This window comes from Sciurus vulgaris, assembly GCF_902686455.1.
Source record: "Sciurus vulgaris genome assembly, chromosome: 19".
NCBI lineage: Eukaryota > Metazoa > Chordata > Mammalia > Rodentia > Sciuridae > Sciurus > Sciurus vulgaris.
In genome coordinates, this window is record NC_136480.1 from 9,121,121 (window position 1) to 9,140,180 (window position 19,060).

The following is a 19,060-nucleotide window of genomic DNA, read 5'->3' on the forward strand; positions in this document are numbered from 1 at the left end:
GGTGATTTGGGATTGTATTTAAATGATTAGACCCCAGGTTCTTCAAGGGCGAGATCTGCAGCTGATTTATCTTTGTGTCCCATCCACAGCAGGGCACACCTGCTAGCTGGGTGCATGGAGAGTCAACATCACACAAATGGGTCTTTGACTCAGTTTCATTCCTCAGTGGCTGCAAGGCCTTGGGCAAAACCATGTCTTGCTGTCTCATACGTATGCATGCTACCTCACAGGCACCTAGCACTTGGAAGTCACTCCTTCAACAAATGTTGGTTGAACTGGAAAAGATGCCAATTTGGGGGTGAATGAAAGCAGCCCTTTACATCCTTGCTCTGTCCCCAGACTCAGCTGTAGTGACAGAAGCACTTAGGCCATGCTCCTGGTAAAGGACTTGAATGAAGCCACTGAAATCCACAAAGGAATCCACAGTGGACTTTTCATCGTCAGTTCAGCATACTGGTTGAAGAGTCAGCTTTGCAGACAAATAGACCTGAATTCAAATCCTAGCTGTGCAACTTCCTAGTTGTGGGAACTTAGGCAAGTTTCTTAATTTTTCTAAACCTCACTATCTTTGTGGAGATAACCAGGCTATTATTACCCTACCCTGTATTTAAGGTTCACATGAAATTGTGTATCTCGATACCTAGTACAGAGCCGACCGCTAAGAGTATGGGAGCAAATGGGAGCTCTCATATTTCTTTTGCTCTTGTGTCATAACTAGCATGCACAGCAGTCCAGCACCACTGGGGCCCAATTATATACAATCCCTGGGGCACAGACCTACCTCCCTTTGAATCCCTGTGCCCTAGCGGAAGGCAAGAACAAAGAATTCTAAATAGACTGTTTATTTTTCTAAGAATCAATATATTTTCTTCCTTTGAAATAAATACAAACCAGTTTGAAAGGTAAGGGGGAGTCTATGGGAAAGAGAGGGAAGTGGGGACAGGCCCCAGTCTTTTTTTTTTTTTTTTTTTAGTACCAAATGACTCTGGCGCGACCCGGAAACGCAGTTACAAATGAGAATAATTTAAATTCTCCGATAATTACAGTATTTACAACAGCAGGGGAGGGGGTCACCTAGTGCCCCTCTTCCGGGCTGGACAGACATCAATCCCACTGCTAGGCTGGGCAGATGCCCGCTTGCCTCACCACCTGCAGGGGCCTCAGGCCTCTAGGCAGTTATGTATTCTCCTGGCATGAGCAGGCAGAGGTGGTAGGATGGCCTGTTTTAAGCAGTGTCCTAACCTTGGCCCACCACCCTGCCCTACAATGCCATGAGGTCAGTGGAGCTCTTTCTGACCTGTGGGACCTCCCCTCTCCTTGCACTGAGTCGCTATGGGCCCTTGGAGTGTTCTGTACAGTCCAGCTGCACTCAGGGCAGGAGGGACCTCCCCCACCCAGCTTCCCCTGAGACTGGCCCCAAGACCAGGAATGAGTCAGTGCAGAGGCCGGTGCCACTCCAGGACAGTGAGCAAAGGGAAGGAGAGAAGTCACAGGGCACAGTAGGTTGGGCTCTGCTGGGCAGTATCAGTCGCTATCGCTGGTCTCGCTGCTCTGTTCACCCTGTACCTTGCTGCGGTGCTGCAGAGCCCTGTGGTAGGCGATTTGTACTGACTTGCGGATATTTGACTTGCGGCCCTCCAACATCTTCTCTTTGTCTAGGTCCTGGTTCACACCCAGAGGGACCAGCTTAGTCCTCGGTAGCCACTGCCTATAGGGAAAGGTGAAGATCAAATAAATCATCTCAGGGAGAAGAAGCACTAGCTTTCCTCACTTCATTCTTTCAAATTCACCTCCTGAGTACGGGATTGTTGGGCACAGGGATTACAGAGACCCAGAGACAAAGTCCTTGCCCTCAAGGGCTTGCTCACAGTCTAGTGATGGAAAGAGCCCAGTCAACAGTTACACTAGAGGGTAACCACAGGGTATTTATGAATGCTAAAAGAAGCCCTGACCTAACTGGACACAGAAACCCTGTCCCATAGGCTCCAGGCAGACTTAACTAGCATTGCATATCATCTGTAGGCAATTAATAAAGATGACACAGATATATGCAACAGAACAGGGATTTAGAGCCTAAATATTTATGTTGGCTTTATCCTCATCTTATCACCATAGAGGAAGAGTTGGGAAAATTAAGTCCAGAAGCCCTTTACATCAGGATGGGGAGTCACCCCCATATTTGTCAGTCACTGATGTTCCTGGGGTTTCTGGCTGCAGTTCTTTATTAGCTACTGCCCACTCCACTTATCAGACTCCGCTTGTCAGAACAACCCTTTTGCTCAGAGTTGTTCTTACATCCCTTCCCCACAGATCTATAACAGCCTACTCTGCTGATGGACTTCCCTGTAGTCTGCCTCCATACCACACAGGTTTGCATCTATGGCTATGAGTCACACCAAATGCTCCCCACCTTTCTTACCAGGTTCTTTTGTTGTCAAAGAAGAGAACGAGGTAGAGATGCTCTCGGGCTTCCTGGGTCATCTGCTCCCCAAGTTTCAGCACCTCCAGTGGGGGCACAGGGATGGGAACCCCATGGTGGAACATACCTTCTCGGGGCATCTTTGGATCAATGATCTGAGGATGTAATATGAGCCCAGTTTGGTTCCATTCACTTCCTCCCTAAAGCTCGCCCTACTCAAGAATTTGGAGACTACATCTGAAGCAGGGACAGAAAAAAGTTATGCTACTGGGGCTATTATGCTGACCCTTGGCTTTTTCCTATGCTGAATTATTTCAGAGCCTAAGGGCAAAAAGGACAAAGGAGTGATAGATAAACTGACTGGAGGCCTCTAAGGGGTACTCAAGGGACATCTTTTTCGACCACTCTATCTACTAGGGAACCTAGTGCTCCACAGTTCAGCAGAGAGTAGGGAAAGTCCTACAATTGTGAACCTGAGTTCTGGGGTTAGAAAGCAAGAGGCAGGACAAGAGAAGTGGAAGCCTACCAGAGCTGGGTATGATGGATACCCTCGGCATTTGGCCCACACCAGGTCCAGAGCGTCCAGAGGGGAGTCCTCATCCTCTGAGAGCCAGCCAGTTCCCCGACCCAGACTCTTCCTCACCACTTCACAGGAAAGGGAGAGAGGGGGTGGATCAGTGGCTGGGGAGTTGGCAAGGCCCTGACACTGGGTCCCCAGCATCCCTGGCTTTGGGTGAGGGTACTTACTGCTGTGGCCCACGCCGCGGCCAGTGCCCACGGAGTAGGCCTCATTCTCAGTGCCTGAGGTATCTTCACTGCTATCCTCTGGGAATGTGCCCCGAGAAAAGGAGGGCTTACCCCGGCCTTGTTTTGAGGGTGTTGTGCTGTAGACAAAACAGTGAGAACTCTGTTCAAAGGAGTGGAAGAATGGACAAAGGCATGGTAGATGTCCTCGCCTCTTCTAAGCCCCCAGTAGCTAGCCTTTTGGAAAGCAGAGACTATACGAAGAATTTCAAATTCATACACTCTTAGGAGCTGCTCATCTGATCAAGGTGGGCTGGACTGAGGTGTGGGGAGTACATGCCCTGTCTAAAGGCAATGTAGCCAGGCACATTTTATCCTCATTCCTCCAACCCCCAGTAGTAGGGATTGAACCCAGGGGTCTTTGACCACTGAGCAACGTTCCCTAGGCCTTATTTTTTAATTTTGAGACAAGGTTTCACCAAGTTGCCAAAGCTATCCTTGAAGTTGCCATCCTTTTGCCTCAGCATCCCTAGTCACTGGGATTACAAGCATGTGCCCCCACTGCCTAGCTGATGTTCCGATTTTTAGGAAGAACAGAGATTGAGAATTTTATGTGGCATATGTGGATTCATTTTCTAAAACCACCATGCTGGCCAAACAAAATGTATCTGCAAGTCAAATCCGGGCCACAGGCACCAGTTTAGACTCTCTGCTTTAAACCATCAGCTTAACGAAAGAGGGTTCCCTTTGTTCTATTATGATGACACTGATGTATATCCCATTTATTTTGCAGAGATGAGAAACTTGGGTTTGAGCCACCTTACTCTAGCTGAGATGGCTGCCACCCTACTTCCCAAAGGGAAACCTGGAAAGGCTCATTCCTGTGAGTTCTGGCTTTGATGTGGAGGGCTGGTACCTGGTCCGGTCTGAGGCAGCGCTGCTGCTGCTACTGCTGCTGGATTCAGAGTCTGAACTGCTCCGGGGAAGGCTGCAGTCATTGCGGTACACCAAGAAACTCTTCTTCACTGGCTGGTTTCCACTGCTGAAGCCATTGGCTGGTAAGTCTTGGTTGGGGGAAGGGGGAGGAAGGAAGGAACTGGTCAGGAAGATGTAGATCAGAGACCACACGGGGTAAAAGGACTTTACAGTTTGGGTTCTCCTTTTAGGCTGGACAATTCCTCCAGACTTGGCCAGCAGAGCTAGATCTGGGCAGTGTCTACAAGAGCTGACCACAACCCTGCCCGGTTCTTTGCTTTCCATGGCAGATACTAGCCTTAGGACACAGATGGATTAAAGGGCAGGAGATCCCTGAGGAAGGTTAGAAGAGAAAAGGTGAAGTGATAAAATGGAGTGGAGGGTCGGGGGGACCCTACAAAGGAATCTAAATGGGTCACAGTGTCTCTGGTCCTGTTTTCCCAACTGTAAAATGAGAGGGTGGAATTAAAGGATTCCTAAGGGTGCCTTCAGCTCCTTTTATGGGAAAATGAAGGGATAGTTGGGAGTATGCTGGAAAAAATGGCAGCTTTGCTCACTCTCTTGGGGGGCTGGGTGATGGTGAGGCTCACCCATTGGGGGGTCTTCTGTGGACTTATCACTGTCGCTGTCTGAGCTCGAACTGGGCCGGGGGCTCCTACCCCGCTTGCGCTGACGCAGGGAGCCCATGATGGGGAGCTGGGGGGGCCCCACAGGACTGCCTCCGTGGCTGGGGGTCATCTGGCTCTCCCGGTTTTTGGGGGGCCGGCCCGGCCTCTTGGGCGGTCCAGCTGTCTTCGGGTTCTTTTTGGAGAACAGAACTGAGGTTCTCCTGCCCACCTCATGTGAGGGGGTTGAGGACATGTTGGGACCCAGGCCTGGAGCAGAGAAAGAGAGAAGGAGAGTTGGTGAGGGGCCTGACATGAGAAGGGTAAATGTCCAGGGTCATGCCCTGGTCATACAGGACCATTACTCCAGCTAGAGATGGGGAGATGATTTGGGGGTTATGGAATTTGGAATGGTCACTCCCACAAATAGCTAAAGAGGCAACCAGGAGGCCCCTGATTGGGGAATAAGGGAGAAAGCAAAGCTAGCTGTGCAGAAAGGACCTCTGCCTAAGGGTGGCAGGGGCTTGAGCGTGTGCTGCAGAGCCAAATTCTGACTTGCTTTGGGGTTCGCCTTGCTGTTGAGTTCAGACCTTTGCTTGTCTCCTGGCTGCTGCTCTCTTCTGCGGCACTGTCTGTCTGCCCGTCCTTGTCACAGGCTGCAGGGTGGGGTGTCAGACTGCCTCGGCTAGAGGGGCCATGCCTTTCAGGTCCATCCCGTCCAGTCTCCCGCTGGTGGGCGAGTTTCCGCCGCAATGCCGTCATCTCTTTCTTGATCATTTTTGCGCGCCGTGAGCGGCCTACACTCTGCTTGCTGGCATTCACCTCATCCAGCCGCTCCAGCAACAACTTGAGCTGCTCTTCCACTGGCAGATGCTTCTGGTTCTCCAGCAGGACCAGCCGCTCTTCCTCTGCTGCTAGGGGTAGGGTGGAGGGGAAGAGGTCAGCGTCAGGACAGCCCATTGGGCCCCATTAAACCTGTGGCAGGCAGCAAGAAACCCACTCTTCCCCTCTTGGCTTCTCACCAGGAACAGCTGTAAAATAGCAGCACCAAGATGTGGAATGGCGGGTACTGCTATCCATTCACCCAGTCTGGCTTCTTGGGGAGCATTCCTGGGGATAGCTTGCCACTGCTCAGCCTAGCTGCTTTCTGCCTACACTGCCTGCTCCCAGGAGGGGACTTTTGGAAAGCTGTCCATCCCTGGCATTGGCCTCTATGTGTGTATATGACTTATCACCCACCATCTTCAGCGTGGTGTGGGGCCTCATCTCCAGCCAGGCTGTGAGGGATATGCATGCCCGTCTCAAAGTCAATGCCCATTTTTTCTGCCTGGCGCCGGGCCTGACGAAGCACAGCGCCACCCTGCTCACGAAGCCGCACCGCTGCCCTGTAGAAGATGGTGTCCTTGGCGTTATACTTGAGACAGTTGCTGACGATGAGGTTGAAGTCCTCCTCAAAATCATCAAAGTTCAGGTAGCGGTAAGCCTCCAAGTTCTGCTTCATGGTGAAAAAGTCCATGGGCTTTTTGATGTGATCTAGGTAGTCAGGTACCTGGGAGAGCAGGGCAGGTATGTCTAAGTGGAGACATGTTCTTATTCCTCTGAAACCTGTTCCTAATAAACCCCCTAAAATGCATCCAGCAACCTCCTCCCACCAGATAAAGGCAGGCATGTAGCACAGGGAAAGGAAAGCTGGATTATAGTCCTGACTTGACCAGTCACAAGCTGTGTGACACTGGTATGTATCTTAACTTCTCTGGGCCTTGTATTCCTATTGCTCTTTTATTTATCACTAAGACTTATAAGGAGGCTGTTGCCTTAGGCCTCTTATTTTATACCTTTTATACAGAAGAGTCTGCCAGTCAGGACCTAGGGCTTCAGAGCTGGTTCTTTAGGTGCTGAGCCTTCTAAAGTCTCCGTTCTAGGGTTCAGCACCCCGAAAGTGTCTTCCTGCCCTTGGGATTATTCATTTGGCAGACTCAGTCCCTGCCTCTGGGGAAGGAGTGCAGATTGCCTCCCATTCTGGGCCCTTGGGGTGTGACAGGGATAAGACAGAGTCCAGGTGATACATGTGGCTCCAGTTCATCCTTCCCCAGAGCCACCAGCCCTTCTCTTCAAGGTCCCCACCTAGTCCCTGGCCCAGACCTGCAGCAGGGGTCCAACGGGGAGAAGAACAGAAAGAAGGTGGAGTGAGGGGAAGGGATTCTTACTTCGTCCAATTCGGTTACCTCAGACAGAGGGACCGGCTCGCTGAAGATGTTCCCCGTGTCCTTCTCTTGGAGCTGCTCCAAGGTTTTGCGAAGGAGGATGAGGAAAGGTGTCAGCTGCATCTCCATGGCAATCTGCTGGACCTTAATCTGACACACAAAAAGACCTAATCAGCCAGGCCCAGGCTAGTCCCTTGGCCTAGAGATCCAAAGAGATGGTCCCGGCTGGTTTGGGAACTCACCTTCCTTCCCACCCCCTCAGCTGGGCGAATGCTTACTCAGGTCTACCTGTCAAGAAAGACTTTCCTCAACTACTCTGCCCTTCCACTTCCCTGAACTTCCAGCATGAGCTGCCTGGGCCCTGTAAGTTAGAATTATATTCATATTCTCTGATGACATTCTGCTTCCCTTGATGTTTCCTGGTCTGGGCACAGATACTTTCTTTTCTCCTAGGTCTACATTCTCCTTTGAAAAATAAGGCTGACCCAGGAGCACTCACCGTCTCCCTTTTGAGTTTCTCCCGCTTGCGGATCAGTTCTACCAGTAGCCGAGCTCGCTCTAGGTCATGCCGGAGTCGCTGCCAGGACTTGAGCTGTTCTTTGAGGGCCCAGTTTTTATCCTCAGAATCTCTCTGTAGAGGCAAAAAGAGGGATGAAGGGATGATCAGAGAGTGAGGAAAGACCAGAAATGACAGGGAAACCCAGGAGACTTGGGTCAAGGGCAGGTCAAGTCAAAAGAGGATGCACAGTAATTTGCTGGTAGTGCCTCAATCTGTGTGTCCCCAGGAATTGCACAGAGTAAATGTTCAGCATGTGTCTGTTGAATGTATCAACACATATATCAATAACTTTCCACTGAGCTGATAACATACATGGATTTCATGCTGAGCCTGGTTTTGAGGGCTGGTTTAAAGAAGCAACCAGCCTAAGCCCTCTGACACTGGAAACTACAGATGCAAATATTGGTCCTGGTCCTCCTGGCACTGATTCCCACAGCCCACAGGGAATTGGACACTGTACCCCAACTTGGTCACAGTTCCTCTGAGACTGGAGGTGTGTCTGCAGGCGACGCAGCAGTGGGACACCATTCCGAGACTGCCGCTTTAACGTCCAGTAGCTGTGCAGCCTCTGCATGAACTGGCTCTTTCTCTGGATGGTCAGGCGATTGGTGATTTTACTGAGCCTGGGAACCAGGGAACAAAGAGGAAAACCTGTTGCCTGATTCTCTGAGGCAGAACAGGGGTCTCTGGCAAATGAGAGTTCCTGAATGGGAATGAATAGGGAATATGTCTCTGGTCAAAAAGGTCTGCAACTCTGGCCTTACGGCAAAGAACACTGAATAGTATCCTCCATGACAATGCAGCATATTGGAACCCAGACTTCCAGCACTGTGCCAGATCCTTGACTTGCTGTTGTCCAGTTAAAGTTCTGTCCCTAGACTGCTTTAGCCACTGCAGCCTAGAGAACTTTGACCCTGAAATCCCCTCTCAGACTGGGCCTTTGAAGGTTTAGATTCAGCTGGCATCACTTGTCTCATTAGCCTTTTGGCTAAAATTAAGTGAAAATAAATTACAACAATATTGGAATTTTGTATTGGAGCAGAAACCTCTGATGAGAGTTAAATGTAACTGGTGTTCATGGCCCAAACGAGCAGCAGCTCACATTCCACTACTGTGGACTGAACCAGGCCCTCAGGCACGCTAAGTGCGTGCTTTACTACTGAGCCATACCCCAGCCCCTCCACAACTTGAATCTTCCCTTCTGTGCTTTTCCCTCTACTACTCTCTTTATGATCAGACCATTCTTTTTCCATTGTGGCTGTCTAATCTACTCTTTCTTCTTCACAAACCACACCATCAAAATGTAGGCAGTTTAAAACACGTTAGGTCTGCAGTACAAAGGTTCAGGATTCTGGCTCCTACTGTCAAAGACAGGTGACCTGGGGCTGAGGTTGCAGCTCAGTGATAGAGCACTTGCGTAGCATGTGTGAAGCACTGGGTTTGATACTCAGAACCACATAAAAGTAAGTAAATTTTTTTAAAAAGTCAGGTGACCTGATAAAGATGATCTCTTTAGGAATTTATTTTGTCCTTCTATGCAGCTCCTCATAGGGAGAGGAAAACCCAGCCTTCCTATTCCACTCAAAGGCCTGTCACTTCTTTTCCAGCTTATTCTTCACTCATCTGCCTATCAACTGTGTCCCACATACCTGTGTGGTGGGATGCAGGGCACTGACACCACAGGTGCTGCTGCCCGCTTCTCTGCCAGGATCTTTCGTGCCTTCTTCATCTTTATCCGGGACTTGGCCTTGGCCTTCTTGACTTTCTCTGAGCTCCAGCCTTTACCCTCATCTTCCTCTTCATCCTCATCCTCCTCACCCTCACTGTGGGATAGGGCAGGCAGGCGACGTGCAGAGCCTGGGGGTGTGTGGATGTCGCAGTAGGCTGTCTTGCGGACACTGAAAGAGGTGCCGTTGGCACCCGTCTCCCGCACGGGTTCCATTTTCATGTAAAGGCCAGCCTGCTGGGCGCATGTCACATGGAAGGCTGTATAGCAGTTGGCCTTATGGCACTGGATGCAGGCCCCTGAGCCCCGCTGTTTGCAAATGTAGCAGGTAAGCTTCCAGCGTGCTGGTGGGATGTGCTCGATGCTATCAATAGGCTCTAGGAAGACCGTGTTGGCGAAGCAGACCTCGGGGATCCACAGGGCACACACCACATGCGCCCAGCGCCCGTCATCTGTCTGCTTGAAGGCACCACCCTTGTTGGGGCACAGGGCACAGTCCACAGCACGGGAGGGTGACTGTAGGCAACGGCGGCACAGCCACTGGCCCTCAGGGATATAGGGGACACCGTAGCACTCCTGGTGTACGGCCAGGTTGCACATGTCACAGAAGAGGATGACATTGCTGTTCTGGCACTCACCATCATTGCAGATACAGCATACAGCATCCTCGTCCACTAGTGCATTGGGGTCACCTTTATTGTGACTCTCAAAGTAGGACTCCTTTTCCAGCCGGTCCATTAGGTACTCAAAAATCTCCTGTGGGATGGGACTCACACCCTCTGTCTTCCGCCGCTCATTCATGATATCCAGCCAGATGTAATCCTCCTCGTCCATGTCATACTCAACTTCCTCATCCAGCTCTTCTGCAGACTTCTCGATGTACCTGCAATGTACAGAGGCAGTTTGGCATCACATGGTTGACGTTCCCCTCCCTTACAGACAAGGAATAGTGTCCACAGACAAGCACTTACTATAAGCCTGTGCCTTTGTATGTACTGGCTCGCTCCATCCTTACCCTAACTCCAGGTACTAAAGACGCTCTATACTCATTCTTATTTTGCAGAAAATGAAGTATAAAGCTAGGGTAAGTTAATGCACCTGCCCCAGGTCACTTGTGAGAAAGTGGTAGAGTTAGGGTATGACTCCAAGCCTATCTCTGCAAAAGCTCATGTCCTAGCTGCTATGAGACACCACCTCCCTTTGACAATAGAACTCAGAAGGCTCCTAAAGGGAAGACAATGGGGCAGTAGGACCCATTGTGGTAGACTAGATGACAGTACAAAGAGCCAGGGGAAGGAAGGTCCTTGATATCACTGGCAAATTATATATAAATTGCTTTAGCACCAGCTGGCAGGCCCTTGACTATAGATGATGGGTCTTTCTTTCAGCTGGTACCAGCATCAGCTCAGGGCTCCCTCAAACTCTAGGTATTATGTTTGTTCTCTGGGTAGCCGTGGGAGATAATAATCAAAGCTAGATTCACTATTTACAATGAGCCAGGCATTGTGCTAAGTTATCACAGTAGGCATAGGGTTAATGGTCTTTGTGTGTGTGTGTGTGTGTGTGTGATATTGGGAAATTGAACCCAGAGATCTTCCACTGCTGGAAGCCTTTTTATTTTATGTTTAAGACAGGGTCTTGCTAAGTTGCCAAGGCTGGCCTAGAATTTGAGATCCTCCTGTCTCAGTTTCTTGAGTCTCTGGGATTACAGAGTGTGCCACCACAGCTGGCCCAATGTTCTATCTTCATTTTGTGGATGAGGAAACTCAATGTTCTTATTATTTTCATTTCATAGGTAAGGAAACTAAAGCTTTGAGAAATTAATTAACTGCCCAATATAAGACAGGTCACATAACTGGGGAGTGGCAGAGCTGGCACCTAATCCCCAGCCCCAGGACTCTTTATCTCCACTCTGTAGCACTCATTGTGCCAGCAGACCTGGAATGGAAGGTTGCTTCTGGTACCTGTGACACAGAGCAGGCACCCCACATTTGCCATGTTCTAGGTGGCCTGGACTCTGGCACTGTGAACTGTAGGGTACAATGAAAAACAGGGTTTCAGTTTCTAATAAACATGGAGTTAAATCCTGCATCTGCCACTCTGTGACCTTCAGAGATCACTGCTCTTCTCTGAACTTTGATTTAACTTACGACAGAATGAGAATGCTACCTACTCACAAACGTTATCAGGATTTCACTGAATCACCAGAGTGAATATCCAAAATCAAGTGGCACACAGCAGGCCCTAGCAAAATTTTACTTCCTGTTTCTACTTTCCTCTTTCCACCTGAGGAATGGAGCTCTGAGCTGGCCTAGTGCACACAGGCTCAGGAATCATATCACCTGGGCCCGGTGGGTATGTGAACCTACATCACACTGCTGTATGAGCATGAAATGAGTTATAGCTAAAGTGCTTCTAACAGTGCCTGTCTCAGATTGAAAACTCAGTAAATGTTAACTTAGCTTTTGCATAACCCTGACCCACTATGCCTTGCATTACAGTTGTTTATGTGTCTCATTCCTCCACTATAGGAAAGGCAGGATCATGTTTGATTCACCACACAGAAATAGGTGCTCACTGTTGTGCATTCGAAAGGCATTCTGTGGGTGGCAGGGAGGAGAGACTAAAATGTTGTCCATAGGATGCGGCTTTTTCCTTAGTCCTTTACCTCTTACCCAGGGTGACTGCAATCTCTGCTCTTTGAACAAGGGTATGACTCAGGGCTGGTGTGAACCATCTGGATCCTTTCAGGCCTTGCACCAGCTCTCCTGAGCACTGGGTCTCACCCTTTCCTCTGCCATGACACATGTGACACATTGTGATGGTGCATAACACACTCCCACAGGCTCCCAGATTACAGTCTGTGGCACAGATAAGATGGCTGCATGTCATCCACAATTCCTGGCACAATGCCCTCTCCCTCCCCCACAAGGAAGCATATCAGAATGAAAGCACAAGAAAATGATGTGATTAGAGATGACCTCAGATCTTTTGCAATTTATATAAAAAACAAGCCATTTCCAAAACTTGGGCAGTTTTGGTAACAATGGTAATTATATACAACACACCTCCTAACTGATTGCAATGTGCCAGCTGAGAACTGCTCTCCTGGAGAACAGATCTGATCCCCAGGAGGAAAGCGTGAACCTGTGTGGAGGGAGGAAGAAAAGCTGCTGAGTGAGCCGGGCTGGACTGCACGTCAGAGCAAACAGCTCAACAGCCCTTAGGAAGAGGGGAGGCCCAGGCAAGGGTCTGTTTTGGGGGTGAGTGAGCATGATAGTCAATGCTAACAGAAAAGAGAAAGATCCTCAAAAACTAGAAGGAAGTAGAACTAGGCTGAACAGATGAAAAAACAGGAAAAGGAAAAAGCAAGACTGGCTAAAACTCAAAGGAGAGAAAGTGTCATAATGGACCATATCACTTATGTTCCCACAGATTTGCTTTCAAAGAACTGAATTTCATATAACATCGTGTGGATTACAATTTTGGTAAAAATTGCTTTTCATACAAAAACCTTTATGACAAATACTTCTCAGAGATCAGGGCTTCTGACTGTTAACAGCAAAAAATGCCCTACTAAAACCATCAGAATACCCTCTTTGTGTTGGAAATCAAAACTCTTAAGATCTGGGTTTTATGCCTGGTTTTTTGTATCATCCTTTAGCTAGGACTTCTGTATACAGTTTTACCACCACACTGTCTCCATCTCATCATCTTTTACCTCATGTTAAAGAAATTTAGTCTTGTCATACTTGTGATTTCAATAGGAGCTACTGAGGCTAATTTTTGGAAGGAACAGGATACAAAGCAACAAGTAAATGAAATAAAGAGTGCCTGGAGAAGTACAAAACATAGGCAGTGGAATATTGGCTTAAGCATGCTAAAGGTTGGATGACAACAGAATGCTGGGAAAATTACCTCTACAGATTTACAAATTGCTTTGAGAACCTTACAGAGGAACAGATGGGATTCTCTAGAACACCAGAAGCTGAATGTATTCTCCAAACTCACACAGTGAGAGTGAAGAGGGTGAGAATCAGAAACGAGATTTTGGGTATAGTGGAAATAATGTAACTTGAGTCAGAGGGACCTGGGTTAGTTCAACTGTCTACTGGCATGTGACTTTGTATAGATCTAGCACACATTTTGGACCATGGCTTCCTTACCTGTGAAATGAGAACAATAACTACCTGAGAGAGTTGTGAGAATAAAATTAGGGAGTGACTATAAAATACTCGATGCAGGGCCTGGCATGTGGCAGTGCAGAGTAAGTGCCATCATTAGCCTCTGCCAGTTCCTCTCACTGTCCTGGCAAGATCAGTTCACCTTCTATCTTTTATCATGCCACCCTCCTATCTAAAGTCACCTCCCTCTGGTTCCTGAACCCTGCTTGACCAGTTTTCCAGAGATTGGAAATAGAGGTGGCCTTACCGATAATAGGAAGTTGGCCGGGGTGGGGCATCAGGGGTGTCCTGCTCCAGCTCCCGGTATACCACCTCTGGCAGCTTGGGAGTGGCACTTGCAGAAGCATTATGGTGGTGGTGATGGTTGGAGTCCTTGCGCTTCTCCTTGTTCTTATGCTTGCCAGACTTGGGAGTAGCAGCAGGTGTCTCAGTGTTCTCCTTGTTGCTGCCATTCTCAGGGGCCTCCTCTGGGGCTTCCTCGTCCTCTGATACCACATCCAGGTTGTCAAAGATGCTGATGCGATGAACACGGCCATGCAGGTCCACCTCCACCATGCGCTGAGCCTGTGCGTAGCTCATTACCTCACGGCCTGGTGACTGTGATACCTCTGAGGGGCTAGGTGACTGCTTGTTGGCTGGGCGTGACTGCCGTCCCTTCTTCTTGTGCTTGCGGAGTGGAGTCTGCTGTGGGGGCGGCGGGTTGTCGTGATCATAGTGGTATAGGTGGTATTCAATACCACTGTAACTCTTGTAAACCTTGCGGCAGGTCTCCACAGGGCACTCGTACGGTGGCTTAGTTGCCCGTAAGTTGTGGCAGAAAGTCTTCACGTCAAAGTCTACCCCCATGCTGTCACATCTAGAATACATGAATAAGTTAGCATAGGCCTGGGTAAGAGTTCCTGGCCATGTGAATCAGAGACACCATCTCTTAACTCCTTCTTGTCCCCAGGGGTCATCAAATGCTGGCCAGCCTCCCTGTATAGTGTCTCCAAATGCCATCACCTCCATCATAATCCTGGTCTAGGTCCTCATTACCCCTGCCCTGTGTCTCAACTATCTAACCCAACCACATGCTGCAGTCAAAATGATCTTTCAATGATCACACCAAGCTCTTAACTAAAAGTCTCCTGATGCTCCCCAGTTTCTTCATCATAATATGCACATTCTCTATAATATTCAAGACACTCCTTTTACTGCCTGGCCCCAGTCTTCATTTCTAGATTCTTTTCACCAGTTATAGCTCTTTCTATCTGCCAAACCCTGAACATAATAACCTCCCAAGATACAGATGATCTCTAATAGGAATACTCTCTATCCTCTCTGATTGATGGGCTCCTATTCATTCTTCAAAACCCAACAGTCACTTCTGTTACAACTTCTTTGACTTCCCAAGATGAGCTCTTTCCACATGTTCCATTCTCATTTCCAGCATGGCACTTACCACACTGGAATTTCTCTCCCCCCCCCCACTAGACAGCTGAACAGTACACACACCAGCACCTATCCCCTTCTGTGTCCCCAGACCCAGCATGCCATGGACACATCTTTTAGCAAACAAGTAATTTGCTGAATGAATAGCTAAATGAGGGGATCACCAGATCTGGAGATGAGGGATATGGAATGAAGGCTAATGGAGAGCCCTGAATGGATGGTCAGCAATTTAGTGCTGGATTCCAACAGAAATCACTGAGTTTGTTCACTTCTGAGATCTTTATGGGGATCCTCACTCTGGTTCAAGAACTGGTTTGGGTGATATATGATGGAGCTAAGTGAAAACAGGTCATTTACTCAGGGAAGGCAGCATGCACTACATTTGAGATCCTTATTCATCTCTTCATGCACCATTAACTGAGTGCCTACCAAGTGCAGGGCCCTAGGAGTACAAACAGGAACAAGACAATCTAGGCATGCTGGGCTACATGCCCAACGTCAGGGGCAGCCCTTCCCCCTCCCCAGTGTTCCTGGGTGAGTGAAGACAGCAGATGGCACTAAACCCCAGGACGCCCAGCTTGGTCAGAGACTGCCCCAATTTCTCTCGGCCTAGTTGAGTTCAACGATTCAGCTAGGGGCTTGGCACAATCACAGGCAAAGCCATCCTGAGCTTCCTGACAAACACTGACCCCTGGGCCTCTCCTCCTGGGGTTAAATTAGGCAAGTGAACTTTGGGTTCCAGCAAAAAGCCCCTGAATTCCACACCAGGAAAGCTACACTTTCAACATCAACTTCCTTCCACTTCGTAGCTGGGGCTGTCTTTAAACACAAACCGAAAAAGGCGCAAACAAGATCTCCTCTTTCCAAGTCGGGTCCCAGGTGAATCCTGCAGCTCTGGCTTTGCAGCTTTAGCTTGCAAAGTGGCACAGGGCCCCTGCAATGTCCCGCTGGGACCCGGCAGCAGAGGCATAAGGGTGAGAGGCAAGAACTTAGACCTGGAAGCCCGCAGGGAGGGCCCGTGGCCCTGCGGGAAGGCTGCTGCATGGGTCCCCACCCCGCCTCTGAGCTTTGGGCCTGGAGGAAGTAGGGGAAAGGGGCGGAGGGACCTGGTTGGCCTCGGCGGTGCCCGCAGCCCTCTCTCCCGGATGCGGTGCCGTTTCCCCTTGGTGGAAGTGTAACAAGTTCAACTAGGCTTCCCTCCTGCCATTGGCCCAGGCACCCCGAAGGATACACTGTTGCCCAGGGATGCCGGCTGGGAGCTAATGCACTGTCAGTTCTGCCGGCTGGAGTGGCCCTAGGGGCACCCAAGCCAGGCCGCTCAGTGCGCTCCCCATAAAGGTAATTTACCTTTTCCCCCCTGGCCACCTCCGCCCTGATCCCAGGCCCATACTCACCGGCCACCTGGAGTCCGGGTTCATCGCCGGGGGCGCCCGCCGGGGCCCCGACCCCACTTGGGGAGGCCGGCGGGGAAAGACGGGCCGGGAAGGGGGACTCCCAACTCCGGAGACAGTAGAGCTCGCCACCCCGGCCCCCAGCCGTCCCACGCTCTGGCCCCGGCTCCCCGGGATTCCCGCGCTGACCCCCGCCGCTCCCGGTCCAGCCGGCGCCCCAGTGTCTCAACTCCGTCGGTCGCCGCCCGTTTCGCGAGCCTCTAGATTGCTTCGCCTCGGGACCCAGCGCCGCCGGAACAATGGAGGCTCCTGGAGGCAGCGCGGGGACAGCGGCGGCGGAGACCGTGGCGGCAAAGGCAGTGGCAGCGGCGGCGGCAGCAGCGGCGGCGACGGCGTCTGCGCAGGTAAACGCGGTGCCGCGGCGCTGCCGAGCTGCGCTTTCGCCACGGATCCCCGCCCGCCCTCTGGGGCACAAGAGGCCATGCTCTGGGGCTTAGAAAGGCCCCTAGACAACCCACAGGGCTCGGCTAGCACCTCCACCTTAGAGTTGAGGTTCTGGAGGCTGAAGTCGCGGTGCTTGGGATCTGGGATCGTCGGGCCGTTTGTGGCGAATCTGCGGCCACGGACGGTGAGCGCGGGGCTGGGCCTAGGGAGCCCGCCCTTCTCCCCTCCCCCTCCCCCTCCCCCTCCTCCCTTCCCCGCCCGCCCTCCCGCTGGCGCGGCGGCTGCGGTAGGGACCTGGCCTTGGTCTCCGACGAAGGCGGCGAGGCGGGGCGGGAGCGCGGGGCGGGGCTGGGGGCAGGGCCGGAGCCAGAGGGACGCGGGCTGGAGCCTAAGGGGGCTCGGAGTTGTGGGTCGGGACGGGCGGGGCTGGAAGAATAGACCGGTCTGTGGGGCGGGGTTTGCGGGGAAGGGGCGGGGCTATGTGCAAAGCGGGGCCCAGTCAGGAGAATAGGGGCGGGAGAACAGCGGGGCAAAGAGGGATTCAACTGAAGAGAGGGCCTCAGAAACGAAGGGGCGGAGCTTTGGATGGGTCTGGAAGGTGGAGCTGAGCTAGGGATAAAGGATGGAGCTGGGAAAATACGCTATGCTGAAGGGAAAGGGCGGGGCTTGGGAAGGGCAAAGGGGCGGGGCTGGAGGGAAAGGGCGGGACGGATTAGGGTAACGGTGCGGGAATGAAGGAAAGGGAAGGAGCTTGGGAAAGGTAAAAGAGAGGGGCTGGAGGAGATGTGTCGCATCTGGGGAAGTGCAGGGTGCTGGTGGGTGCGAAAGGGCTTGTGTATAGTAAGGTGGTGGGTTACAGGGGTTGAGAAACGGGTGGGTTGGCAGGGATGGGCGCAGCATGGTTGCAGGTTGTTCTTTGGAAGAACTGCTGGGGATATGACTCAGTGGTGGAGTGCTTACCTGGTATGCATGAGGACCTGGGTTTGATTCCTCACCACTGCCAAAAATGATTAAGTAATACACAGCTGATTTAATGTGACTGTGCCACTCCCTAGCTATGTGAACGTGGGCAAGTTGTTAAATTCTTCCTCACCTTCCTTATTTGTAAACTGAAACTCGAAATTCTGTTGTCAGTTCTTGGGGGTTATAGAGAACTTGGATGCCGTAAGACATCCTTGTTAAACAGGGTTTCCATAGTTTTGCCATCTAAGAGGATAAAAGGGTCTTCGAAGATTCTGGAGCATATGACAGCTTCTGTTTTATCGTAATGCAAACTTTGCATTCAATTCCCTAAAATGCACTTGGGGGGGTACTGGGAGTTGAGCCTAGGATCACTTTACCACTGAGCTACATCCTCAGCCTTTATTATTTTTCACGTTTGAGACAGGGTCTTGCTAAATTGCTGAAGCTGGCCTCAACCTTGCAATCTTCCTGCCAAGTCTTCAGAGTCACTGTGATTACAGGCATGGGCAACCATGCACAGCTTGCATATATTTTCATTTTTAATGTTTCCCACAAAACATCACAATAAAATTGACACTCCAGGAGGATGTTGGCTGTCTAAGATCTTGGGGTCTGAATTCAAATTGATGAGTTCTTGAAAAGAAGTGACTTATTGGGGCTGGAATTATGGCTCAGTGGTAGAGCACTTGCCTAGCATGTGTGAAGCACTGGGTTTGATCCTCAGCACCACATAAAAAATAAATAAATAAAACAAAGTTTTAAAAAAGCTTTTAAAAAAGAAACTGAGTGCCTGTTGACTCATGTATAAAATGAGGACAATATGTGGTTCCTCTCAGGTTAGTCCAAGAATTAAAAGAGGTGATGCTTATAAATCACCTAACACAGTATCCAACATGTAGTGAATGTGCAAAGACAATATTAGCTATTATATTCATTCAGAAATTTCAGAATAGTGGTACATGCCTAGAATCCCAGTGATTTAGGAGATTGAGGCAGGAGGATCACAAGTTCAAAGCCGGTCTCAGCAATTTAGGGAGGCCTTAAGCAACTTAGGAAGACCCTGTCTCAAAAAGTAAAATATTTTCAGAATAAATGAGTCAAAATAGAGTGATGCAGAGTCAGCTTAAAGCCAACCCCTTTATAGGTCAGAACTTAGAAAATCTGATGAAAGCTATGGGCCTCTCTCCTGAGAAAACACACACACACACACACACACACACACACACACACACACACGGTTTTGCTTATTTCTTCACTTGCATCTTGCACATGCTTATGCAAGTACTTTACCATTTATTTGCTTTTTTTTTTTTTTTTTTTTTTTTTTTTTTGGTACTGGAGAGTGAACCCAGGGGCACTTAACCACTGAGTCACATCCCCAGCCTTTTTTATTTTTATTTATTTATTTTTTGGTG

The 19,060-nt window shown here is 50.0% G+C and overlaps 1 protein-coding gene across 10 annotated transcripts; it reads right to left on the reverse strand.

Moving 5' to 3' along the window:
- Positions 1 to 915: 915 nt before the first annotated feature.
- Positions 916 to 16,863, reverse strand: BRPF1 (bromodomain and PHD finger containing 1). Of its 10 annotated transcripts, none has more exons than XM_079122370.1 (14): positions 16,242 to 16,858; positions 13,664 to 14,272; positions 9,156 to 10,115; positions 7,967 to 8,129; positions 7,447 to 7,578; positions 6,951 to 7,097; positions 5,983 to 6,292; positions 5,334 to 5,657; positions 4,729 to 5,013; positions 4,080 to 4,227; positions 3,167 to 3,303; positions 2,946 to 3,064; positions 2,420 to 2,574; positions 916 to 1,708 (listed from the first exon to the last, which is right to left on the reverse strand). In XM_079122370.1, exons 2-14 carry the CDS (start codon positions 14,260 to 14,262, stop codon positions 1,525 to 1,527), a joined length of 3,663 nt encoding a protein of 1,220 aa, XP_078978496.1. In that variant the 5' UTR covers positions 14,263 to 14,272; positions 16,242 to 16,858; the 3' UTR covers positions 916 to 1,524. The 10 variants fall into 10 exon arrangements, with proteins under 10 accessions (XP_078978496.1, XP_078978498.1, XP_078978497.1 ...); XM_079122372.1 differs by having other exon boundaries at positions 6,969 to 7,097; positions 16,242 to 16,856; XM_079122371.1 differs by having other exon boundaries at positions 5,334 to 5,654; positions 16,242 to 16,855.
- Between the last annotated feature and the right edge of the window lie 2,197 nt (positions 16,864 to 19,060).

Coding starts and splice junctions, on each gene's coding strand:
- BRPF1 (XM_079122365.1), bottom strand. CDS start 14,262: ATGGGGGTAGACTTTGACGTGAAGACTTTCTGCCACAACTTACGGGCA. Junction 7,579..7,966: donor GGAACTGTGACCAAGTTGGG/GTACAGTGTCCA, acceptor TTGCCTCTACAG/AGAGATTCTGAGGATAAAAA. Junction 3,304..4,079: donor GCTGCCTCAGACCGGACCAG/GTACCAGCCCTC, acceptor TTTTGTCTACAG/CACAACACCCTCAAAACAAG.